Raw genomic sequence first — 27,938 nt, forward strand, 5'->3', positions numbered from 1 at the left:
ATTCTTGCCAACACTTGTTACTTTCTATATTTTTTTAAAACTAATATAGCCATCCTAATGGGTGTTGGCCATTTATTCCTATTTTTAAGGATGCCTTGTAACTTTTAATTGAGTCTTTGTAGACTTGTTAGGACTCATCTATTTCAATTTTGACCTTGATCCACGGAGAGGCTTTTTTGAAGTCTCAGTAGAGGGACTGAGTTGTTATGGAGGCCCTTCTGACTTTGTGGGGCCAACACTCCTGCCTCTGTCTCCCTTGAACTGGGCGGAAGCTGAAATCTCTCTCTGCTCAGCCCTTTGGCCTCCTACCTGCTGTTTTCTGTTGGTTTTCTCGAATTTTCCCCTCTCTGTGTGTCTTCCACTTTGGGACTTCAGGCTTTAGTTCCCAGCTCCCTGGTAGCCAGGAGCTCTGCTTCTCTCCGTCCAGTAGGACTGCCGCTTTCTCCTTGGGCTTTGTTTTCCTGTCATACAGCAGAGCCACGGAGAAGCCAAGCTGACTGTGGAGCTGATCTTCCATGTTTCCCTTCTTGCAAGAGTTGTAGCCCCTCCTGTGCCTCTCTGTGTGCCGTACTCTTCAGTGCCTTCAAATATTTTCTACATTGGTCTCGATTTTATCACTTATTAACAAGAGGGTTAGTTTGATACATGCTACTCTATTATGAGGGGAACTGCGAATATTGATGTTTTATGAATTAAATCACAAGCAAATGAAAAACTGATACCTGTTGAGAGTGAGAACATGAATTGTCAACAAAATTTGGACAAGAATATAGGAGAAAGGGATTTTATTTTCAAACAAGAGGCTCGAGTTAGCCATGTTTGAAGGATGATAAGGGATGATTTAAAAGTGAGATATGTGACACTGAGTTGATGTTTGGTAATTTTTTTGAAAATGGAACAAAGGTCATGAAGTGTTTAAAGAATGCAAATTGGGTAAAGAATTTAAGATGAGAATTGAAGAGAAAATATTTAATGAGAAGCAATTATTGTTTGGATTTAGTAGTGAAGAAATTCAGATTATGAATTTGACGTGGGTACTATTAGAGTAGCACTTGACTATTTTTGTAATGTTAGTGGTTATTAGATGGTTGGAGATTTGAGTGTTTACATGTGATGGCCAGAGAACAATGTGTATCTGTTAAAAAGTGTGCCAGGAAGGACTGTGTTCACAAACTGCGGGTGGTACAGACCCAGTAAACTTGTGGGAGGAAGGGAGTTATATAACTGAAGTTATAGGAATGGACATTATATTTAGAACGTAGACAAGTAGAGAACGAAGGCAGAAATAGATCTGCAGAGAACAGTATTTCCCTATCCTTCTGCAGGCTTAAAAATAGGGGTTTAGAAAGAAATTATTTGCTTTCTCCACCCAAATAGCCCCGAGAAGGGTCAGGTGTTTCAGAGCACCTCGTATCTGTGTTTTTCCTTTCGCCCTTTTGTGAACTCTCAAGGTTAGTCAGTGAGAGTCTTCACACTTTCATTAGGAAATTTGCCAAAGGCATCCTTTTGAGGCAGCTGTCTCTGTACCCTTGGAGGCCATCAGTAATGTTTCCGATCTATAGGAGTAGTCGGCACAAAAATGTTGCGCTGAGCTGAGTCTTCATGGTTTAAAATATTCCCCCTCCAAAACTACTCCCCCCCCGCTTCAACAGTATAAAATACATTATGTTTTGAATCTTCTGGTCTTTATGTAGGTTTTTGTAACTGTATCTTTTCAGGTGAGATCTGTCAGTAATAGTAAATATATCCAAACATATTAATAATGAAGATTTAATTTTTAAAACATAATTTAAGTAACAATAATGGGTACCTTAGAAATCCTTATATGTAAATAAATAAGAATTCTTTTTGTTTAGAATGTTAAAAATTTTAATTTTCACTGTAGAGTAAAATACGCTTTAATTGCAGTGTCTAAGGTGATCAGATGATATATTCATGCTAATGTTCTTGTGAAGTTTTTGGGAGTGTATTAAATATGATGTTAATAGTTCATGATTAAAATGCATTAGAATAAGTTGAAATGCATTTGTGTTTTTGTTCCTGTTCAATTGAGTAATATAGGCAACCCTTATACCATATGCATCTTTAATGTATTAGTCTAACTGTTTTTCTTGTTTTACTAAACTGTCTTCTTTCAGCCACCCACACAGAATATGCCTATGGGTCCTGGAGGGATGAATCAGAGCGGCCCTCCCCCACCTCCACGCTCGCACAACATGCCTTCAGATGGAATGGTAGGTGGGGGTCCTCCTGCACCACACATGCAGAACCAGATGAACGGCCAGATGCCTGGTAAGTTTTTCTCCTCTAAGACATTAACACCAGAGTTGCTTAGCAACTGAAACGACATGGGGGCTCAAGGGATACTAGATTGTTGATGACAAAACTGCTTTGAATGCCCCCGAGTCCAGGCTCTCTTAGAGTTTGTTAGCTACAGAGCTACGTGACCTGTATTCAGTGTTTATCAGGCTGCCCTTGGGCTTTGATGTAGCTGACACACAGCATTCCTCTGATGAACAGAACTGGCTAAATTTAGTCCGTCTGAAACTATGCAATACAGCTGGCTTTAGTAGCTTTTTGGGGGGAAAAAAGGCATTGTGCCATGGCTTAAGAATTAAAATCTGTTTATAAAAATGTATTATAACATTTCCCTGAGTTTTGTATTTACTTAGAAATTTATTGATTTCAGAAACAGTGTTCCTGGAAAAAACACATGAGGGAGAAACAAAACAATCTCTTAAGTGCTAATGGATTTATTATTTCCTCATTGATGTCATTGAAACTGAGCATGGATTTTGATGAATACATAGATAGCATAATATAAATACAGATAACATAAATAGCATGATATAAATAGAGATATTGCTACTGAAGTAAAGTTAAAAGCTGAAAAGTATTAGCTTTCTTATATAATGAACCATTCCCTTTACTATTTATCCATTTTAAGTTTAGAGCCACTGAAAATATATTTCAGACCATTGGATGCTTATTTAGTTACCTTTTGCTGGTTTGAATCTTCAATCTGAAAAGTATCTTTAAACTATTTTGTTTTTATAGCAACAGCCACAACCCATACCCATGATTTTTGGTGGGGCATTTTCTACATTTAATATAAAAATATTTTTACTTTCTAAAGACAAAGGCTATACTCATTTTAAAAAGAAAATATTATACAAATAACAGTAATGACAGTAAATTAAAATAATAGAACAGTTTATTTTTAAAATTAGCAGTTAGTATACTTAGGGTAGTATGATCTTAGCTGATTGGTAGCATCGGTGTCCAGGGGCAACGGGTGGACAAAATGGAGCAAAAGAGCACAGAGCAGAAGAGGCCAGGCAGCCTGGTTGATAGCAGATTGATGTGTGATTGGTCACGTAGAGGGCGGTGGTGTTTCGCTGGCAGTCTTCTGTTTCCTGCCAAGGCTTCCCGCGTGTGGAGGTGGAAGTAAAGACATAACTACTTGTCAGGTTGTAGTCGGGAGGAAGCTTCTTGCTCAGTCCACACTTAGCACATCAGGACACATTGTTTTTAAAACCAGAAGGTTTGTGCTAATGCAACTTAGCAAATTAAAGGAGTTTTTGTGTCTTTTTATGGTGGTACCTTTGATTAGGATTTTGACTCAACTTCTCCGGGTAACATTGAAGCCTAAGGCTCAGGAAGCAATTGAGCATCAGTATAATTACTGTTAACATACTGGTTTTTGTGTAAGGCCATCTGGAATAAGTTATATTCTTTATGACTCAGAAATTTTCAACCCCTTATGACCTAGGTTGTCCAGAGCTTCAAAAACAGTTTATTAGTTAAAGAGTTTACAGTTAGGTGTAGGAGAAATTGAAAGTCCAGTTACTCATGTTGTCTGTAGTGAGTTTCTTATAGCATTTAGCCAACCCTTTTATGCATACAGATTTGTATCTAGGCTTTTAATTTCCTATTGTAGTTTTGTTTTTAATATTTTACTTTATAATCTAAGTTGTAGTGCTATTTACATGCTGTTTGATCTTGGTCACATCCTCTCAATCTCAGGTTCTCTTTTTAAACAATTTAACTGATTGAAAAAAAGATTAGGTAATACATGCCTGTAGTACCAAAGTCAAAAGGTACAAAAAGGCGTATGGTCTCTACCCACCCAGGCACTTTGTTTCAGGCAGTCATTGTTGTCTAGTTATCCTTTAAGAGATACTCTCTTTGTATAAAACATATGTATATATACATTCTTTTCTCTTTCTTCTTATTCTTTTTTAAAAAACACAAATGGTAGCAAACATTAGATAGCATTATATATATATATATATATATATATATATATATATATATATATATATATATACATACACACACACACATATATATATATTTTACCTCTTACAGATTTATCTTGGAGACTGTGAGTATAAAGAGATATATTTGGAGACCACTCAGTATATAAAGAGCTGCCTCCTTTTCGGTGACTGCATTACATGCCTTTTTTTACGGACACCTCTAATTCATTTGGGTAGTTTTCTCTCATGATAGAAATACAGGTTATTTGTAGTCCTTTGGTGTTAAAACCTATGCTGTTGTGAATATGCCTGTAAAATATAAATAAATAAGTAAACAAACAAACATAATTTTGCATCCATACACACATGCACACAAAAACTTGTATATTTATATGGTAAATTCCTAGAACTTAAATTGCTGGTTTAAAGGTATATGCATTTTTAAATATGTTAGTTATTGCCAAGTGGGTCTACATAGAAATAGTACTTATTTATGTATTTATGTTCTCTCAACAGTATGTGAAAGTGCTTCTTTCTTCATAATATAAGTGGAGCAAAACTTCTGATCTTTGCAAATCTGAAAGATGAAACATGGGTCTTATAATTTCAGCTTGCCTTTTTATTATATTAAGTGAAGCGAGCGATTTCCTCATGCTTGCTACCCCTTTTGTAGTTTATGTGTGCACCGATCATTCGTGTGCTTTGCCCTTTTACTGCTGGTGGTCTTTTACTTACTTTGTATGCTCAGTGATTAGTTTGGTCTGTGATATTTCTTGTAAATAATTTTCTACTAGTTTTTTTTTATTATTTAATTTTGTTTTGTTTGGATATGTGCAAATGTTTTCTTTTTACATACTCTTTTAATGTACTTTTTATGTCCTCAAGATTTTAAGTTTATTGATCTTTTATGGCTGGGTGTTCTGGCATACTTAAGAAGGCCCTTCTACTCCAACATTAATTTTAAAATTTTCCGTTTTGCAATACTCTTATAGTTCCTTTGCCTTTTCTTTCTTCTTTTGTAATGTTTAATTCTTCTGCTCATCTGGACTTAGTTTTGGTAGAAGGAAAGTGGTAGGGATCCAACCTGTATTTTTCCGGATGTCTGCTCAGTTGTCACAGCATCGTTTATTGAATTATCTTTCTTTTGCCCACTGATACTTTATATCACCACTAATTGTCATTTACCAAATTATGCATTTGTGTGAGTTTTTAGACTCTCTTCTGGGTTTGTTGATCTGTTTTATCAATTCATTTATGTGTTAGTACTATACACTTTTAATTACTGCAACTTTATATGTTTTGGTCTCTCATAAAGCAAGTCTTCTTTCATTACTTTTTTTTTTCAGAATGTTCCTAGCTTTTCAAAAGCGTCAGTTTCTTAATCTATAAAATGAGAATAATAACGTCTAGCAAATAACAGTATTTGCTTTCATTCATGTAAAACATTTACTTTGTTTGCTGCTGATTAAATACTCAGGCTATTGTTTGGTGTTAGTATTACATTAATACAAAAAAAAAGCTTTTTAAGGTAATTTTGTGTAGATCATCTGTTTAACTTTCATATTTTGGTTCTGATCACTTTTCTTCAAAGGGCCTAACCATATGCCTATGCAGGGACCTGGACCCAATCAACTCAATATGACAAACAGTTCCATGAACATGCCTTCAAGTAGCCATGGATCCATGGGAGGTTACAACCATTCCGTGCCATCATCACAGAGCATGCCAGTACAGAACCAGATGACGATGAGTCAAGGGCAGCCAATGGCAAACTATGGCCCCAGACCAAATATGAATATGCAGCCGAACCAGGGTAAGTACGTTTTATATCATTCTTGACTACCATGCCATATTAGCCTTTGAAATTTGAACACTTTTCAAAATGTTAGCTGATTTACAAAAATAAAGGTTAAAGTGAGTTACAGTTATAGCCATAGAAAAGGAACACTGTTTGAAACAAGCTTAAAATAATTTTCTTTTACATTTAGAAGTTAAATTGCTCTATTTAGCTTTTTAAGCTTATTCATTTTGATGTCTTTTGGACCATTTATTTGAGATTCTATATTTCTTGATTTTTTTTTAAGCTACTCAAGGAGTAACCAAACATTTGGTTAGGGCTAGAAAATTGAGAAAATGTAGTTTTATCTTTGTAAGTACACTCCTTAAAAAACATCTACTTATACTGTGGTTCATTTCACTTGTGAAGGTTAGATTAATTTGTATGAATTTCCCTTGATTTAATGTTTTTGGCATTAAAGGTAATTTTAACATACTTTGTTATTAGAATGTTCAGTGGAGGTGCTGCTATATTCCTGTATTCTTAGTGTGAAGTCTTATTAAAGTTTATTACCAATCTCAGAGAATGAAATTGTTATCATGTTTCTCTTTTAAGTATTCTTGTGAATAGTAACTAAAAACCAATAAGTGGCGCTCTGTTCTGCTAATTGCCTGTTAAAACATTTGGCCTATTGCCAGCCTAAAGCTATTTCAATTATGAAATGTGGTGAGGTTAAGAGTACACGATAGAATTTAATGTATTTGCAATAAAATTTTCTAGATTTTGCTTATGAAAAACAAATCACTAAAGTACACACAGATAAAGGAAGTTATTTAATGTGATCTGTTGATCACTACTTTTGATGAAATAATATATTATAATCTTAAAATATTAATACAGATATCTTCTATAATACTGGTAAAATACACCAGAAACAAAGGAAGCTAATAGAACAAATTTTCAGTAAATTTAGTTTCACAAAACTGACACTTGCTCCATTTTTTTACCCCCAAGGTTGTTTAGTACCCATGATGGAGTATTTTGTTTTTTTTATTATGTCAATGAAATGTTCAAAAAATAGCAAGATACAGTCAGGCTAGATTAGATGGGAGTTCGGATGCTTCTCCACATAGTTTGGTTACCAGGAAAGGGAGCAAGAAAATTGATGATTCTTCCAGCAACTATAGTAATGATAGCACACTTCTTAGAAACTGTAGTTAAGGAAGGGTAAGATGTGTGCAAAAATGGATGTTGCTGCAGCGTGGTTTAATATGACATCATAAAATCCGAAGAAGAAAAAATAATGTGTGCAGCAGTGTGTGTATAGAAAATAATTACTGTTTACGGAGAAAGAAGTTGAGGTGTTCGTAGGAATTTTTTGTTCAAAACATAGGGACCAACTATTCTTTTCATTTTTTTAATTAAAATAATTTTTCTTTTATCGAATTATAATTAACATAGAATATTAGTTTCGGGTGTACAACAATGATACGCTATTTTTACCTATTATGAAATGATCACCATGATAAGTTACCATCTCCAGTTACCATCTGTCACTGAACAAAGTTCTTTAAATATTGACTATATTCTCTATGTGTACATTACATCCCATGACTTACTTATTTTATAGCTGGAAGTCTGTAGTTCTTAATCTTCTTCCCCACCTCATTCATCCTCCCCAGTACCCCCCTAAACTGTTTTTTTCAAAAATGTGATAGTTTATATTGATGTATGATTTTTTCTTTTGCTGTAGCAGTTACATAAAACTATATATTATGTAAAGCCATTATATATTATATAAAAGCAGTTATATTTGCTTTGTTCTTATAATTTATGATTTTCTTAGTAGAAAATGGACTGTATAAAAATGACTAAATAGGGATCTGATTTAAAGAAATAAGAGTTACTTTTCAAGAAAGAATAGGGTGTTAATCAGTGAGGAAATTCTGACTCTGTCTTTTAAAATTCTCCTCCAGACAAATGACCTTGCCAGCTGAAATCATGCCAAAATGATCTTAATAATCAATGAGGAAAGTACGATTGTTTGATAGTGTTTAAAATTTCCTGTCGAAACTTAAAAGGACTACGAAGTTTTACAGAATATATTTTGTGAAAGGCTATTGAGTTTCTAATATTGTGAAGAGCTTCCTGTTCTTTCTAAAGACTCATATAAGATAGAAGTATGTCAGATAATGATAAGTGCTATAAAGAAAAATAAGCAAAGTGAAGGGAAAGAGAAAGATGGGGATATGTGTGCTATTTCAGGGTGGTGAGCAGATACCTGGGAAAAGAGCATTGCATTGCCAGCAAGAGCCCTGAGCTGGAGCATACTTAGTGTGTTTGAGGAATAGCAAAGAGAGCAGTCTAGCTGAAGGTGAGTGAGTGCAGGTGGGAAGAAGATCTAAGAGTTGAAAGCCAAGCCATGAAAGACCTTGTTTTGTAGTCCATAAGGGTTTTAGATTTTATTCTGAGAAAGTGGAGATACTGCCAGCAAGTTTTTCCACAAAGGAATAGCATGATCTGAATGTATGTTTTAAAAAGATACCATTGGCTTCTGTATAGGAAACAGACTGTAGTTGGACAAGTGTGGAAGCAGGGACCCCTTTTAAAAGGCTTTCTGTATTCGAGTAAGAGATGATGGTGGCTTTGAATAGAGTGATACTATGTAGCTAATGAGAAATAGTTTGGGGATATTTACCATATAATATGAAGGTAGAGCTGCCATAGTTTGCTAGGATTTGTTAATGGATTGGATGTGTAGTTCAGGACAGTTAAGTATGACTTCAGTGAAAGTAATCAGGTGAATGGTGTTGCCATATACTAAGATTAAGAGACCAGGAGAAAGGCAAATTTAGGGGAATAAAAAGGTTTTAGTTTGACACATGTTAAATTTGAATGATTCACTAAGTGGATACATCAGATAGCAGTTGGAGATATGAGTCTACAGTTGAGGGGAGAGGTTGGGTAATTCAAAGTCATTGGATTAGAAGGAATCATTTAAGGAATGAATAAAAATAGAGGAGAGGAGGACTGAGGATTCAGTCCCTGAGCACTCCGACATTTTGACTTTGGGAAGATAACAGATTCCTTCCCGGGCTCAGAAGACTGATTATAAGTAGCCCGTGAGTGGGAAGAGAAGCCAGAGAATGTAGTCAGAAGCTAAGTGGAAAAAGTATTTTAAAATGGGGGGGGTTATTAAACATGTCAAATTCTGCTAATAGGTCAATTAAGATGAGGACTGAAAACTAATTATTGGATTTTATGACTGGTGAGCAGTTTTGGTGGAGGGATGGGGGCAAAAGCCTTGCTGCAGTGTATTTAAGAGAAAATGGGAAGAAAATTGGTAATAATAGTGAGTAAAGACAGTTTTTTCAGTACTTTTTGTTATAGGAAAACAAAAATGGATTAATAGCTGGAGGAAGATGTAAGATTGAGGATTATTTTGAAGACGGGAGGATACTAAGTCATGTCTGTATACTGATAGGAATGATCCATTGGAAAGGAGGAGATTGATGCTGCAAGAGAGAGGAAAGGAACAATTTCAGGGGCAGCGTTAAAGCTGCTGCAAAGAGTTTGAGAGCGCAGTCCCCAGGACTGCCCTCACCTCTGAAGGTAGCCAACCATAGAGTTGCAGAGACTCGTCCTTTAGATTGGCCTCACATCTGACACCAATTACAAGTTTTAGGGTTCCCAAAGCCACTCTGAGGTTCAGTAATTTGCTGGGAAGACTCAGAGAACTCACTGAAAGCTGTTATACTCAAGATTTATGATTTATTACAGAGAAAGGATACAAATTAATGTCAGCCAAGGGAAAAATCCAGATATATTGGGCACAGTTTCTCTCCCGCTGTCCTGGTGTGTGACAGTTTGCACAGAGTATTGCTAACCAGGGGAATTCACCCGAGCCCCAGTGTTCAGAGTTTATATTGGGGATCCGTTATGTAGATTTGATTGATTGATTGATTGATTGCTCACATTGTTGATCTCACTCTCCAGTCTCCAGTCCCTCTGGGCATGATCCAGATAAGAATCCTCAATAAACTTAGTAACTCTTCAATATAAAAAAAGCACTGTGGTATTGTACTGAATTTTTCTCCTTCAAGTACAACATAGAAAATCTACAAATGAAAGATTTCAACTATAGTGGATTTGAAAAAGTGAGAATTATGTGTACCCTCATCTCTCTTCACTGTTAACATTGATAAATCTGTGCAACATCGCTGATACTGCAGATTCCTGTTTGTTACAGTTTTAGGTACGTGCGGCCATTACATTGTAGTTCAGATTAGATGTTCTGTTTATACGTTTGATTATTATTGCTGTTGTGGGTAAGTTTTTCAAGGTTGTAATTTTTTTCCCCAATGATGACATTTTTCTGGTTATAAAAATGTTTAATATGAAAAATCTGGAAAAAGAGAAAAGCATAGAACATAAAATAAAAATTACCTATAACGTTGCTCTATAAATTTTAAATTACTCCACAGACAGGGTGCTGTCCACTTACGAATAGTAAATAGCCTGTACTTAGGGTCTTTGTTTGAGTACTTATAATTACATAATTATTTGTGAATATCTGTTTAATTATTTTCCCTTAGACTCTTAAGCTTTGTTAACTCAGGAGCTCTGTCATGTTTTGTTCACTGTTTTATCCTATTTGTTGACTGATAGATTAGTTAGATTTCCTGCTGCCATAACAAATTAAAACGCTAGCATCCTTCTCTGTGGTAGTGTCGTCCACAGACTGTTGTCGTCCACAGACTGTCATTTCCGGAATGAACCAAAGAAGAGACTTGTCAGTTACTGTCAGATAAAACAGATGATTGTCAGTCATACCAAAACCTTTTGGATTTGGGAGACAGAATCTAGGTGAATTTCTGTCCAACAGATTATAAACTTAGTTTGATTATGACTCATTTTGAAACACTTTTTATTTTGAAATAATTATAGGTTTACAGGAAGTTGCAAAAGTAATGTGGAGAGATCCTGTGTGTCTTCCCTGCAACCATCTTTAAGCCCTGGCAACCACTGTTACTCTTTTCTCCATTTCTATAATTTTGTCACTTTAAGAATGCTACATAAATGGAATCATGCCTTTTGAGATTTTTTTTTTATACAGCATGATTGATATTTATTCAAGTTGTTGTCATCAGTGGTTCGTTCCTTTTTGTTGCTGAGCAGTATCTCATGGTATGAATGTACCATAGTTTGTTTAATCATTCACCTAGTGAGGGACATTTTGGTTGTTTCCAGTTTTTGGCTTTTACAAACAAAGGTGCTCTGAACAATCGTGTACATGATCATGTTTTTATCTGAAAATAAGTTTTCATTTCTGGGTGGAATAAACACCCAAGGGTGCAATTGCTGGGTTGTATGATAAGTATATATTCAGATTTTTCAGAAACTGCCAAACTGATTGTGCCATTTTACTGTCCCACCAGCAACGCATGAGTGATCTGCTTTCTCCATATCCTTGCCAATATTTGGTATTGTCAATTTTTTTAATCTTAGCTCTCGAAAACTGTGTAGTAACATCTCACTGTTGTCTCAATTTGCATCTTCCTAATGGCTACTGATACTGAACATCTTTTCATGTGCTTATTTGCCATCTGTATATCCTCTTCGTTGAAATGTCTCATCGTGTCTTTTGCCCATTTTCTAGTTGAATTGTTTTTTCACTGTTGAGTTTTGAGAAGTCTTTATATATTCTTCTAGGATTAATTTTAAATTTTTCTCCCAGTTTTTTTAATACAAAATTTTAAACATACAGAAAACCTGAAGGAATTGTACCTGTATAGTTGCCTCCTATATTCTACAGTTAATGTTTTGCTAAATTTGTTTATCATCCATCTGTCCATCCATCTCATTCATTAATGGCATCTTCTTTTTCAAAATGCGTTTCAGAGTAATTTGCAGATATGAGTACACTTTACTCATGAACACTTTAGTCTGCATATTATTAGAGCTCAATTAAAGTTTTGCTTTTTTCTCTTTTAATAGTTTTTTCTTAGGTAATATTTACATGCAGTGAAATGTACAAATCTTGTGTATCAGTCACTGGATTTTAACACATACTCCTTAGGGTGCGTTTTATAGGTAACACCGTAGGTGCCCTCATGGGATGCAGTTCTACTCCAGTTTAAACTTTCTGTATGAACCATAATTTAGTTTCTTTTATGGTAAAAGGGAATGACTGGTTACTCTTTTGCTTAGAACTCTATCTCAGTGTATAACACCAGGACTACCCAGATCAGAATCACCTGGGGATCTTGTTAAAACAAGATTTTTTTTTTTGCTCCACCCCTTACCTGCTAAATCAGAATCTCTAAGGGTAAATTTTAGAAATTACATTTTACAAGTATTCCAAGTCATGCTTATTTACAGCCCATTCCCTCAGAAGATTTTTCTGGGCAGGGTAATCTTTTCTGTACCTTATGATTCATAGCTTTTGAGCTTTCCTGCTAAATGACACAAAGCTATAAGTTCTAGTGTAGCCCATCTCCATGGTTTTCTCCTTGGGCAAGATAAGATCTTCACTTTCACAACAAATTGCTACTTATGTCTCATAAATCTAGAGCTTTTGGAATTCCTTTCAGTCTGCAGTAGATGTTTACCAGCGACTTTGTTTCTGAATTAATATTATCATGTAGTGTATATGTATATTATTATATAGCATATACATATATAAATGGTTGAAACTGTTTAAGAGGGTTGACTAAGAAATTGCCTAGCTTTTACTTTGCCAGATTTATTAAGCTACAAAATATCCCTTTCCCAATTTTTCACTCACCAGAAAGCTAAATACATAATTTGATTCTCAGACTAGTTTGCAGAGATGCCTATGATTTAGGATTATGCCCTTGAGAATCCAAGATTTCTTAACTTACCACTATTGACGTTCTGAGCTGCATAATTCTTTGTTGTGGAGGCCTGTCCAGTGTATGGTGAGATATTTAGGAATATTTCTGTCCTGGGGCCACTAGGTGGCAGTAGGAGCTCCCCAGACCAGTTGTGACAAACAAAAATGTCTGCAAACTTTACTGAAATCTCCCCTGGGGATGAAATCACCAGGGTTGAAAATTAGAGCTTTAAGAAGTGGTTACTGTAAGGAACTACATGTAAGGATGGTCTGTGTTACTAGAAAAACAAACGACAATAACAAAAGTTATTGATACTATTATGTTTTAATACTTTTTTTTTTAACTTTTAAAAAATTCTGTTTATTGGGGGGAAGGTAATTAGGTTTATTTATTATTTATTTTTAAGGGAGGTAACTGGGGATTGAACCCAGGACCTCGTGCATGCTAAGCACACACTCTACCCCTGAGCTCTACCCTCCCCCCTATTTTAATACTTTTTAATACTTTCATGAGATTTCTCTAAAACCTTCATGTTATGAAAAGTATCTCTTTGTATGTCTTAATGAACTGTTCTTTTTACTAGCTAAAATCAATCATGGTTCTTCATTGGTTGCTAGGAAATTCAGCTAAGTTTGTGTTAGTTATGGTACAGTATCCTTGGTATTGTATCTAAATGTCTAATTTTGAACTGCTTAAAACTCTTGATGATGTTGGATGTATGTTTTAGGTAAGTTAAGAATCCTTTTCACTTTAAGTGGCTATTTAATAGGTAGTGAGTTAGCTAATTGAATTCACTGGAATCAGAATTTTTTTTCTTGCAAATAAACCACTAGTAATAGATTGAAATGAGAGCTATAAATGGTTTAGTTTGAGACTGAATGGTTAAGGAACAAGCAGTAAAGTGTGAACGGTAGGCGATATGATATGAACAAGAAAATAGGCTTGGAGGAAGGTTTATCTGTGCGGTTTCATGGTCAGTCTTACAACACGGAGATCACAGGTGAGGTGCAGAAACTTCTCGTATTCTAGGATTTTCATATTATAGTGATAATGTTACATGGAACTGTTTTCCTGGGAGATGCTACATGGAAGAAGTGTGACTTGACTTTGGAGAAGAGGTGCACATAATGGTGAAGAGCACGGCTTTACAGTGCTCACCATTTCCTAGCTGTGCAGCTTTAGGTAAGGTTCTTAATGCTGTATGTGGTGAATTTTCTTACCGATAAAGTGAGGTTGATAACAATACTATCTGTTTCATAGAGTCTGGGGAGACAAATAATAGACGTAAAGCCCTTAGTGCCTGGCCCACAGTAAGTGCTCATTAGCTGTTAGCTATCCTTTTTAACCTTCATTTGAAATAATTCATCAACTAACGATATGGGTTAGAGTTTTAGTGTATTGGTTTGCATCTGAAGATGTGAATATATGTGCATATATATATTTATATATATATAGAAATTTTATATGATTCTAAATTCTTCACAGATTATTTTAAACTTAATGCTATCTTTATAGTTGAGTCTTTAAAAAAATTCTTCTTTTTGAACAGTAACTTGAGATAAAACTTAAGTATTAACTGTCTCTTAGGAGCAAAGAATTCCAGTAATATAAAATATGGTGATTTAGGAATATTTCATGTGTGTTTAATATATAGGACATGGTTTCCATAGAATATCTGTTTGGGTATAAAGCTCCAAATGGGAAGAAAAAATGTGATGATATACATGTATTAAATGTGCTTTTAAAACACTTCCAAAAGCATATTACAGATAATTAAGACATTAGTAGGTTCTTAGTATATATGATACCACACTTGGTAGTACGTCTTAGCATCAGAATGATTTATGTAAAAGAGAAAGAATAACTTTTAAGGATATAGTAACGTGTGATGTCACTGTTTGTAGAAAATGGTTATAATAGACTCATTTTGTAATCTTCACTCTAGCACAAATTTTTAGAACTTACTTTGGGGTAACCTTTTGAAATACAGCTCTCTTATTTCCATTATATCTCAAGGGATAAGACACATTTATTTGCCACAGTAGCTTATTTCATTATCATAAGAAAAACAATATGCTTCCTAAACAATCAGAATTGAAGTCATAATTTTTTTTAATGGATAAGGCTTCCAGGAAAAAGATGAAAGCATTGTGTTTTAGCGGTGCTGTCCCCCTCCATTCTCTGCGGTTTTAGGCTTGATCCTGAATGATGTTGAGGATCCTTAGAGGGAGAGAAGTGACAGAGAATAAAAGAAGGGTGGTAATTGAGCTCTCTGGGATTGGAACTGCTGACAGTCCCAAAAGATAAAGCACAAGTGGCATGGTCTTTTCTATCTCGGGCTTAAACTAGAATTACTTTTCTCCTTTACAGCAAAGCTTAGAATTTTGTTGTTACATATCCTTTTGGATTTTCCCCCGGCTATTATGGTTTTGCTTTCTTCCTCCTTTATTTTAAATTTCGGTTCCAGTGCATATTATATGCTTTAGTTTTATAGTTATCTCAAGACAAGAGGTCTTTAATCAGTATTGGAGAAGAAAGATAAGACAAAGCCTTCATTTACTGGAAATGAATCCTGTAAATGACCAATCATGCTGCTTATTATATTATGAATGCTAGTATTCAGTACTTTACTATATACAAAATATACTTTTCAAATTATAACCTCAGTTAAACTAGTTAATGTTTTGGATCTTTTTTTATTGCATAATTTGCTTCTGAACTACTAAATTTGCTGTAGCTTGAATAGAGGCAGTGAAGAATAATGGAATGAACGTGCTCTGAAATCAAACTTGAGTTCTGTCTGATTCCCAGTTGATATCTATTAGCTTATGTAATCTTGACCTTTGGAGTCCTTGGCTGAAAACTTGAAAATTAGGATTCTTACCTCTGGTAGTTGTTAGCGGTTTACATGAAATAAATGTGAAAGCGTGTCTGACAGTGTTAAGTGCATTCACTGTTGAGTTCTCTTCTCCACTCTCCACTCAGCCACCTTCTCCCTACTTGTGAGACTTTATTTCCTTGTTGAAAGAAAAGTCCCAGCGTAAACTGAAAGGATTATATTTATGATAAAATTAGAACGAAAAAGGAATTTGGAAGGAAGTAGAACAGCGAAGGCAAATAAGAGGAAGACAGCACCGCTAAAATACTTCTGTAGATAACCAACCAGCCAGTTCTTCAGATTGGAAAAGAGTGAATTCTTTCTGCTTACGTTGTTGCTGCTATTGTAGGTCAGTAATATAGTTAGAGAGGTGGGCATGCTTTGTTTTAAATTTTTATTTCAATAATTAAACAATGAGCTTTTGGTTCATCTGGTCATTGTTTGCCAGTAAAACTTTTCTAGTTCTTTGCCTCCTGTTCTTTCTTCTTAAGTTGTCCCCAAGTTAGTAAAAGGGGAGTGAGTATGTAGCTGTGTAAGCAGTAAACCGGGGAAGGACTCATACACGCTTCTCAGACAGCAGTGGTGATGATGGCAGAAGGGTGAGCCCCCCATACTGTAACTTAGCCCCGTGAACCTCTGAGGAGCTGCTTGCTTTCAGGCCCACCACAGAGCTCTGTGGCCCTTGTTGATTGTACCATGTGATATATTTTCATTGTTCCCAGTGTGATCCCTTGTCAGTGGTAGTTTGGCTACCTTGATATTGCTCACTTTGGAAACTGCGTAGTTCTAGTTTCTGAGTCTTTGGATTATTGTAGTTCTCTGCCTGGGTGTTTTTCTTTATTTTGTCTGTGTGTGTTAGAGCTTCATTAAGAAACAACGTATAGCCCTTTGATTTCAAGAAGACCTTTTTAGTTTATAAATCTTTAGTTTATAAAGTTGGGAAAAGGAAAGAAGACCCTTACATTTTTGTTTGTAAAATTAACTTTATGAAATTCCACCATGTAAGTAGTATATTTATAAATGTTCTTGTAGTTTCTCTATCTACCATTATATAATGAGTGGGCATTGCAAAAGGGGAAAAAAGTGGATATCCAGAAATCAGATTTCATTCCCTTGGTTTAACTGCTGATTTTCTATGTGATTTTGTGGTTTACTTTGTTTTGGCATGTTTTTTTATGTGGCGTAAGGATTCTGTCTTTTCTAGAAAGATTATATAGATAAATATACTTACATAAAGAAAAATATATACATTCAAGATGTTCATATGTTGTATTTACTCTGTCTTTACACAAATTGGTAAAATATTCCTCCAGTGGAATTCAAATCAACTACCATGGGTTAGTTGTTTTCCCTTGTTTGCAGATTATTTTGGACATGTGAACTTTAATTCAAAGATTTCTTTTTATTATTGGAAGTCAGTTTATTTTGCAGTAAATTACATATTTCAGGGATTAGATGATAATAAAAGATTTTTGAATTTCTCTTAATATGTTAAAATTATGTGCAAAAAAATGTGCATAATATTTGTCTTTTTTCAGGTCCAATGATGCATCAGCAGCCTCCTTCTCAGCAATACAATATGCCACAGGGAGGTGGGCAGCATTACCAAGGCCAGCAGCCACCTATGGGAATGATGGGTCAAGTTAACCAAGGCAATCATATGATGGGTCAGAGACAGATTCCTCCCTACAGACCACCTCAACAGGGTAAGATTCCATTTGGATAATTTTTTTAACAGTAGTTGAAAGTCTTTAAATGTTTAAATGAACTTTTTATCTAGATAAAGTCAGAGCTTTTTGTTTCTTGATTTTTAAAATTATATTTTATTATTTTTCTTAAAAGGTAGTGGGCACAGTAGGTACAAAGGGTCATAAAGTAGATATGAACTTCCTGGTTTATAGCTTTATTTAGTCTTTTCTGGAAAAAGGCTACATCATAAAATTCTGTATCAAAAGCTTATGAATTTACAGCAGAAAATACTGTTTTATTTTTGAGTAGTTACTAAAATATATGATCAGAAACAAACCCTAATTTATTTCAAACTGCTCTAATACCAAAGTAAAAAGGAAATTAATTTTCTATCAGTTTGAACCTTTTTAAGAATTAATGTTTGTTTTTTTTGAGTTGGTATTGTTTAATATTGCATGTATAGTCTTAACATTATTAATTCTTGTGAAATGTGGTGTGTGGTGCTGCTGTGTTTTTATGTATGTGTGTGTATAAGAATAGTTAAAAGTCTCTAAAACGCCAGAGCTTTGGGAGGGGAATCAACAGCTGAGAAATAATCTCTCCTAACATGAGATTAGAAAGAAAGCCTTTGATGACATAGAGAACAAGTTATTTACGTCTTGACTGGTTGTGGTTTTTCAGGCCCACCACAGCAGTACTCAGGCCAGGAAGACTATTATGGGGACCAATACAGTCATGGTGGACAAGGTCCTCCAGAAGGCATGAACCAGCAATATTACCCTGATGGTAATCTCTCCTAATGTTAACTTTCCCATTTTCTATCCCTGCCCAGTATTAATGTAGATAACTACTCAAAACATTTCAATGAGAATGAAGAAACTAACAGTATGTTTCTTCCATATTTAGAAACACTTCAGTAATCTAAAGCATCAATGGTAGCATTAATTTATAATCTATTTTAAAATATATTTTGTTTAGATATTCTACATTAGTACCATCAGGAATCATGTTCTGTCACTGGAATCCTTTCTTATATGAAAAAGGATCCTTTTGTATTTGGAATTGTTCATTTGAACCAGAAAAGCAAGTGTTACTGATTTACTTTTTTAAATAACGGCTTTATTGAGTTAATTCATATACCATAAAGTTTACCCATCAGTTTACTTGTATGCATTGTATAAATAAGAAAAGAATATAGTTCTTGAGTATTTTTCCAAGTTTCATCACCTTAGTTAATGTTGCATACATCTCAAAGAACTGTGGTTTCTGTACATTAGCATTTGCATTTGGGATAGATTTTGGAAGTTAAATTATATGCATAATAAGGCTGTTTATAGAGTTAGTAGAACAGAAAGGTATTTGGAAACCAGATTTTAATTTTAGTTATTTAGTTTAACGGTATTTTTATTTTTTAGTGGGAAGGTGGCTTGTGAAAAAGTGGTCAGTAAAAGATGTACTCCTGTACTTAGTATTAATCCAAGCATACAAGTAGGCTTTGACAATGCAGTTCTTTCAATTTTCCTGTATGTTTGGAAATTCTGTGATATAGCATTGAAGAAAACATAATCCAAACAGATAAAATGGCTCAATTAGAGGTAGTTATTCACATTATAAAATGATTTGTCTTGTCTGGAAGGATTTGCCAAAATCTTCATTTATATTAAGCTCCCTTGATGTAATTAAGGTAAACTACTTAGCACAAACTTGAGGAAATTAAGAACTTGCAGCTAAGGTGTTGGGACCATTTGACTAGAAGCTCATATAAGCTAGCAACAAGATGTAATTTGATATATTTAAAAAATCATTTTGTCTGCTCTTTTTTGTCAGTGTGTAACGCATAGGTGGTGTAAGGACACTGGCTTTTTTCTGCAGAAATTCTTCCCATACAGGCAGAGTACTCACTCACCTGTAGAATTCTGCATACATAGTACATGTTTGTTAGTGGTAATGATATGTATGGATAATTCTGGTTAGAAAACAACATATTTTTTAAAATCTGTTTTTCTTGCCCTGAATTGTTCAGAATGGTTTTTTTTCCCCTTTCACATGTAGACATTGTATTAAGTTCTTTTTAAGTAAAAACTTTAGCTACATTTATCGACTATCAATATTTAAAAGAAATGAAATCTAGGTTGTTAAATATTATACGTTAGGAAGGCTGCTGAAAATAAATGTTTAATTTTTAAAATACATTTTAAGTAATTGAGTTGAATTTAACACTGTTATTTTTATTTTGGTCCTGAGTATTTCCTGAAATGTGAAATTTATATTGTTTTAAATATGAACTTTCTGTCCAAAATGTTATTTTTCTAAATAGCAGAACTTTAAAGATGCTATAAATAATTCAATTTATTACATCATGGAATTTTAAAATTTAAGTGGTGTCATTTTTGCATAGGTGTATATTAATATATTTGTCTGACATTTACATAAAGTATTTATTCCATTGATAACAGCAGTTAATTTTCTTAAATAGCATTGGACGTTTTCTTATTATGCTTAGATACTTATACCAGTAAATGTGTAGATTAGGGGTTGGCAAACTTTTTTTCTTAAAGGGCCAGGGAGTAAATATTTTAGTTTTTGCAAGTCATACGGTCTCAGTCTCAACTACTGAACTCTTGTCATAAGCATGGAAACAGCTATAGAAAATATGAATGGTTGTGACTGTGTTCCAGTGAAACTCTTTACAAAAACAGGCCACTGGCTGTATTCAGACTGCAGGCATAGTTTGCCAGTCTGTAATGTAGGTGTTTATGAGGTGGCTTGCGAACACTGGAATACTAGAGCAATGAGTATCACGTTTATTCATAACTATATTCCTCCTTCCTTAATTAGGTTTTCTTCTAAAACTTAGTTCAGATTTTAGCAAACTGAAAGGTTATTTCTTGCAATTTCTTTGAGCAACTTAGCAAAAAGGACTAGAGTATTGATTTCATCAAAGTCTACAGTCATCTTGCAGGTGTAATTTATCATGCTTTAAAATTAAAGGTGTACTCTTAGCACTTATCACAGTATTAATTTTGTGAAGGTGCATGTTTGTGATACTCTAGATATATTTTCTAAAAGCTCCTAGAATGGCAGCATTAAAGCAATATATTTTTGCATCTGAAAATACTTTGAGGTACATATACTCTAAGCAAGTTAACAGAAAATGTGAAAAGTTTGTTTCAGTTTCTTTCAGGGGAAAAAAACTTATGGAGCTCTTTTATATTTTGCATTGTTTTAGCATATGCTGTGGAATTGGCGACCAACAGAACAGGTGTTTGACAAAATATGATAATTGCTTCCTTTGTTCATTCTAATTTAATTCAAGTTATTTACATGTGAAAGGCCTAAATGCTTTCATTCTCTTTTTTTAAAAAAAAATGAAAGATAAAGTTCTTTTCCCTCCTTGATGAGGATTATCAGAGTTAAGACTAAGTGTAATGTTTCTAAAACTGTTTTTTGCTTTAAAAAAATTTGCACGTTATCTCGATATGAAAACAATCACATTTGGTAAATATTTGGCTAATGCAATTGAAATTATTTTTTATGTATTTCCATTTCTTTTTCTCTTTTTCAGTTTTATCTGAAAGTTTAACTATATTTAGGGTTTTTCACTCAGTGGCCATTAACGTTTCTTCCTGTCTCTTGTCGAATTGATGTAGGTCATAATGATTACGGTTATCAGCAACCGTCGTATCCTGAACAAGGCTACGATAGGCCTTATGAGGATTCCTCACAACATTACTACGAAGGAGGTATCTATATACCTTCACACACATCCACATATATATCCCCTTCTACAGGAACGAAAATTCTTGCATAAGACAACTTCTACCCACGCAAAGCTCTTGTAGAATACTAGTTGCTGGCTGTCTTGAAAGTTACAGGGAGCCTAGAACAATCAAAATAATTTCCTTACAAATATTTAAAATGTATAACCATGACTTGCCATTTCTAACAAAAATAAAAAGACTAAAACATTTTAAAATAATTTTTTCCTCAGTGGAAACTTTCTATTTGAACATAAATCCATCAATCCAATTTTTTTTCTTGTGTGTGTTTACATATGTATAATTTACACATAAGTATAGTGCCTTTAGGAAACAGCTTGCTGATCTTGTGTAGCTAGTGTGTGCTCTTGTAGCTGTCTTTAATTTTGTCTTTTTTATTTTATTTAGCATAGTCATGATCTTATGACTGTGATGTTCCAGTAAATGTAATGCTCGTATGGCAGAGACGCTGAAAATGCTGCAGTTCAACCTTGCAAAATTGGCTTTAACTGCAGTTTGTTTGGCCGAAACCCTTCTGTTTGGTTTGAGTTTTTTCTTTGTTTTGTTAACTTTTAAAATCAATATGGCATTTCATTTTGTTCTTGTGTTGTTGGCTATGCATCTTAGAAGAAAAAAAGTTAATTAAGCAAACTTCTCAGTTTTTTTTTTCCCTCTTCTCCAATTACCCTGTAGGAAACTCACAGTATGGCCAACAGCAAGATGCTTACCAAGGACCACCTCCCCAGCAGGGATATCCACCCCAGCAGCAGCAGTACCCCGGGCAGCAGGGCTATCCAGGACAGCAGCAGGGCTACGGTAACAGCTTACTGCAGTTTATTTTTGTCGCCAAAAGAATGTGATGATTGCTCTTTTAAAATATGGAAGTGGATAGTTAATGTTTATTTTTCTAAGAATTACCATTTTTGAAAATTCACAATTTTGGCTCAGACTACTACTGGAGTGTTTATTTTAAATGCTGTTGTTAAACTAGTAATCTGTTTAAAAAGAAACATAAACTAGAGGTGTTTCATTGACCAAAGGTAGGGTATGTAGCCATTTAAAGTGAACTCTTAAACCTATTTAGCTTTCACGACCAGCCAGTAGCTTTGTATGTGCTTGAAAAACTGATGAGTTGGGTGATTATTAACAATATCTATATAATCTGCTGGGCAAATTTGTTTCTAAAACCAATGACTGTTACCATGAAAAATAACACTGACTTTCTAGGTACAAATGAGATCTATTTGGAATGCGTAAAGAAAATGTTTTTGTCATTCTCTATTTAAACAGCGTACACACCCGTAGGGGTGTATTTATTGCAGATACTGTACCTTACAGAGTTTGGGGGAAATCCAGCAGTCTTTTCTTATTATATATTCACTGTAATATCTACTGTTTGGCTTTCTGACTATTGGATAGAGATTAGGGAATGATAAAGACTTGATATTCTCAATCTTCAATTTCAGGCAACTATAACTACTTCAGATGTAGGAAAGTATAGTTCCTACCATAGGAGAAGTAGCTGCCTAATCTGACATCATCTCTTACTAATATGATCTCTTTTACGTCTGTCATGTCTTATTATTTTTATCATTGGTTTAAGCTCTGCTGTTACTATGGGCACCTCTCTCCACCTATGATAGCAAATCTGAGAACCAGGATCAGGCTGAAATTCTCTTGCACCTTCAACATAAGCATTAAAATTCAGTTAGGTATTGGCAGTCAGGCATTCTCCCCAAAGTGATGAGTTCTGGTTCCCTAATTCCAGATATGACTTTAGAAATATTCCATGGATTTCTTGTCTTTACAAAGGGACTTTAGTGGGAGGGTATAGTTCAGTGGTAGTGTGTGTGCTTAGCATGCACAAGGTTCTAAGTTCAGTCCCCAGTACCCCCATTAAAAATAAATAAGTAAACTAAATTACCTCTTTCCTAAAAATGCAATAAAGTACAAGGGAATTTTCTTGCTCTCCTCTCAAATGGCATTTCCATTTCATGACCATTGAATATTTTGTACATTGAATAAATAGAGTATTCTGATTTTATTGTGTTTGTATGAAAACAAATATGATGTGGATCAGTCAGGTAAGTTTACTGATTTAAGATAAATATTATTGTCAGTGGAAAGAGAGTAAAAGAAATTTAGTAATTTTGGTTTAAGTAATTAAATGCTGTTTTGTCATACATACACCCTAAAGGAGTTATTCCCATTTTGCTTATCTGTAGGCTTCGGGTGTCAAACTTTCTTCTGATAGAAAATTTACAATTTTAATAATTGGATGCATAATAATTAAATAAAATAGTAGGCTGATGGAATTTATTTAAGCTTGAAAATTTGTGGTTCTCTTTGACACCTTTCTCTGCAGTCAGTGGTTTTTATGACAGCTTTTGAATGGCCTTGATAGAAAACATTTGAGTGTCAAGGCTTTTCAGCTTATGCTTTATAAAGCGTTCTTTACAATAGACAATGGCAGAGTCTATGAAACATACATATTTGTTTGGCGAACCAGATTAGTCCCTTGCCATCTCTGGAATTTCAAATCATTCATTTTTATGGGTTAAGTTTTAAAGGTGACTGCTACACAGAATGTAACTTTTGAATCAAGTTTTTTCATATGCAGCCTGTGGTTTTTCAAGTCTTCTTAGCTTCTGTTTGAAAATATTGTTATAGTGAGTTTGTCATTGCAGAGCATACAGCATTCTTTTGGTGATTATGAATATAAATCTGGAATGTACATGTAAAATCATTCCTTGTGATTTTTTTTTCAATGATTGCAAGCATAAATCTTAAGAGTTTACAGCAGTAACTATCATGGATTTCCAAACTTTATTCAGAAATTTTTTCAGTATTTTCATTTGAATCTACTTCTTGCTTTTCCTTTTATCTTTTTCCTTGTTTCTTTTTCTTGCTTACACTGGTTAACTTTCTAGTAGAGATATGAGTGAATTTCCTTAACATCATGGAGTTAACCTGCCTTATAACTCCTGGGTCTCTTTTACTCATTTTGACATACAAAATCTTAATGGCTAACACATAGCACCATAGTTACACTGAATCAAAGCCTCTTGGCACATGGTATCCTTACAATAGTCTCACTTATTATAACCTTTGGAATTTATTTCAAAATCATTTGACAAAAAGCAAGATATCAAACTGTCCTTTTTCGTTTAAATTTGAGAATGTAGTAACGCCTAATTCTAAATCCCTTCCAGAGTTCTAGGACTTACTATATTTGTTCTGGGCTTTTGTTTGTGTTAATTGTTTTGCAGGTCCTTCACAGGGCGGTCCAGGTCCTCAGTATCCTAACTACCCACAGGGACAAGGTCAGCAGTATGGGGGTTACAGACCAGCACAGCCTGGACCACCACAGCCACCACAGCAGAGGCCTTATGGATATGACCAGGTAAGCTCTTTGGCCAGCTGTGCAGTTGCCCTGTTGTTTATTCACTCTTGGTTAGGTTGAATGTTTTTCACTGGAAGATTCATTTTTCCTTCCTCTTGTGTCTTTTTCATAGAATGCTAGCACAGTCAAGCATAGTTGCTATAACATATAAAACATGTCTTATTTCTAGTACCAGCTTTCATTCCTAGTCATTCATTCATATTCTCTCTCTGGTCTTTACCCCCCAGGCATACTTTCCTTCGCCGTTCCAAACATCATTTCATGTTCTAAAGCCCCTAACTTCTCTGATTTCCCGCATGCTTATTGCTCAGGACTAAGCACTGACCTGTTGAAACGTGGAGTCCCTCTGAGTCAGTGCTGTTACTAACTCTCATTTTCACGTCAGCGTTTTCACCACACTTCCTTCACATCCACGGTATTCCTTCTCTTTAAATTCATGCTTACCACCTGTCTCTGTTGCCTCCTTCCATACACATATCTATTAACTCAGGTACTAACAATCTTTCTTTCTCCCCTATTGTCTTTCCTTCTCCTACCTTTAAATATGTAGAAGTGTATCTCATCCTAAGGTGACTGTGTTCTCTTGATCCTAGTATTATTAATGCCTTCTTCTCATCACCAAACTTCTCAGACTTGGTAATCTGTACCACAGTCATTGTTTTGTGAATCTCCTCTTACATGCTCTAAATTATATGGTCTATCTTTAATTTTATGTATTCTGATACATGCATAGTGGTATCTCATTGTGCTTTGATTTGCATGTCCCGAAGGACTAATGATGGTGACTGTCTTCTCTTTTGCATATTTTCCATTTATGTATCCTTTTTTCTGAAATACATATTCAAATATTTTGCTCATTTTAAAATGCAGTTATTTTCTAACTATTGAGTATTGAGAGGTCTTATGAATACAAGTCCTTTATCAGATGCTTAATTTCAAAAAATATTCTCCATTCTAGCTTGTCCTTTCATTCTCTTAACAGTGTCTTTCAAAGAGAAGAACCTTAAAATTTTTATGAAGTCCAGTTTATCAGTTTTTTCTTTTATAGATCATTCTTTGGTATCATATGTAAGAAATCTTTACCATGGTCAAAAGATTTTCTTCTCTGCTTTCTTCTAACAGGTTTTTAGGCTTTTCATTTAAGTCTATGATCCATTTTGATTAATCTTCATATGTAATGTGAATTGAAGTTTGCATGGTTTTTCCTTTCCCTTCCATTTATCTTCCCCCAATTAGAAACTCCAATAGCTTATTATCTCAATACCATTTGTTGTAAAGACTACCCTTTCTCCACTGAATTGTCTACTTGAACCTTTGCCAAAAATCATTTGTCCATAAAGGCATCTATTTCTGGACTCTTCTATTACATTGTTCTATTTATCTGTTTTTATGCCAGTACCACATTGTCTTTTTTATAGTTTTGTAGTAAGTCTTAAAATCAGGTGTCTTCCAATTTTGTTCTTTTTCAAAGTTGTTTAGGCATTTTAGGTATTATGCATTTCCATATGAAGTTTAGAGTCAGCTTCTCAGTGTCTACAAAAAAGCCTATGACATTTTTATTGGAAACACCTTATAGATCAATTGGAAATTGATCCCTTGTTTGGAAATTGACTCAGTAGATCAGTTTGGAGAGAACCGGTATCTTTACATGATGTCAGTATGCTGTCCCAACCTATGAATGTGGAAGATGTCCCTTAAAGATGTTTTTTCATTAGTGTTATGTAGTTTTCAGTGTACAGGTCTTACACAGCTTCTGTCATGTTTATATTTAAAGTATTTCGTATTTATTTTGATACTGTTATAAATTTCTTAAAAATGTGAATTTCCATTTGTTGCTGGTTATATACAAATGTAATTTATTTTTGTATATTGATATTTTCTCAAATTACTAATCTTTGTTATTATTTCTATTTTGTAGAATTCCTATTTTGTAGATTCCTCCAAAATTTCTAACAGAAATCATGTTGTCTATAAGTAAAGACCATTTCTTCCTACCCAGTCTGAATGCTTTCTTCTCCCTTCCATTTGTCTTCCCCCAGCTAGAAACTCCAATACAATATTGAATAGAAATTTTGAGAGTGGACATCTTTTGTCTTATTCCTGACCTTTGGGGGAAAGCATTTAGCCTTTCAGCCTCATATAAGATGTTGTAAGGTTTTCGTGGATGTTCTTTATCAGGTGGAGGTTGTTGCCTGGATCCCTAGTTTGCTGAGAATTTTTATCAGGAATGAATTTTGAGATTTGTCAGATGATTTTTCCTTATCTATTGAAGAATCATAGCTTTCCTTTTTTAGTTTATTAGTGTGTCAAATTATATTATTTGGTTTTCAAATTTTAATTCAACCTTGCATACCTTGGATAAATCTCACTTGGTCATGGTGTGTTATCCTTTTTATATGTTGTTGGATTTGATCAGCTAAAATTTTAAGAATTTTTGCATCTATCATCATGATGGATATTTCTGTTCTGGCTGGTGGGAATAAACATGATTTCTGTCCCTCTGTGAGCTCAGGTATTGCTTTCTCTCATCCTGCTGGGTGTTTCTTTCCCCAGTCTTGGGTGTTTTCCTTGCATGCATTTGCATATCCGTACTATGCTGAATACTCAAAAGATTTCCTCTGCAGATCTCCACAGTTCTCTTTCTGTGCATTTCTTTCATCTCTGGTAGTGTGTCCTGTGATCTCTAACTCCTTTTTCTCTCTTCAGACTCTTAAGCTTTATCTCCTTAACTCAGACTCAGCCTCAGTCTCCCTCCATGCAGTTCAGCATGGAAACTCTCAGTGCAGTAAGATACGATAATCAGAGCACATTCCTCGTTTGTTTCCCATTTCTCATAGATTGTTGTCCTTTGTTACCTTCTGTCCTGTGTTCTGAATATGATGATTTCATATATTTTGTGTAGTTCTTGCTTTTTTGAGGCTGGAGCGTAAATTAGTCTTGACTGGAAGCATACTTTTTTAACAGACTTTTTTTCAGCAATTTTAGGTTCACAGCAAAATTGAGAAGAAAGTACAGAGTTCCCGTATACTCCCTACCCCTGCACATGCGTAGCCTATTCCATTTTCAGCATCCCACTCCACAGTGGTACATTTGTTACGACCAGTGAGCCTACTGCATTGACAGATCACATTCATCCCAGGTCTATAATTTACATGATGGTTCAGTCTTGGTGGTTTGCATTCTGTGGGTTTTGACAAATGTATCCACCATTATAATATCATTCAGAATAGTTTCATTGCCCTAAAAATTCTCTGTGCCCACCCCCTTCTTCCCTCTCTCCTCCCTAACTCCTGGCAACCACTGATCTTCATAGT

At 34.6% G+C, this 27,938-nt stretch overlaps 1 protein-coding gene across 3 annotated transcripts in view; it reads left to right on the forward strand.

Moving 5' to 3' along the window:
* Positions 1 to 27,938, forward strand: part of SS18 (SS18 subunit of BAF chromatin remodeling complex) — a 56,324-nt gene that overhangs the window by 21,233 nt on the left and 7,153 nt on the right. For 2 of the 3 annotated variants that reach the window (XM_072949081.1, XM_006205090.4), the window contains exons 4-10: positions 2,139 to 2,292; positions 5,854 to 6,075; positions 17,313 to 17,480; positions 18,145 to 18,249; positions 21,114 to 21,206; positions 21,915 to 22,037; positions 24,491 to 24,624. In XM_072949081.1, the coding sequence (XP_072805182.1) occupies positions 2,139 to 2,292; positions 5,854 to 6,075; positions 17,313 to 17,480; positions 18,145 to 18,249; positions 21,114 to 21,206; positions 21,915 to 22,037; positions 24,491 to 24,624 (999 nt within the window). The remainder of the gene's footprint in view (positions 1 to 2,138; positions 2,293 to 5,853; positions 6,076 to 17,312; positions 17,481 to 18,144; positions 18,250 to 21,113; positions 21,207 to 21,914; positions 22,038 to 24,490; positions 24,625 to 27,938) is intronic. The other variant, XM_006205092.4, reaches the window with a different exon arrangement.

The sequence above is a fragment of the Vicugna pacos genome, chromosome 24 (genome assembly GCF_048564905.1).
Source record: "Vicugna pacos chromosome 24, VicPac4, whole genome shotgun sequence".
In the NCBI taxonomy this organism is placed as follows: domain Eukaryota; kingdom Metazoa; phylum Chordata; class Mammalia; order Artiodactyla; family Camelidae; genus Vicugna; species Vicugna pacos.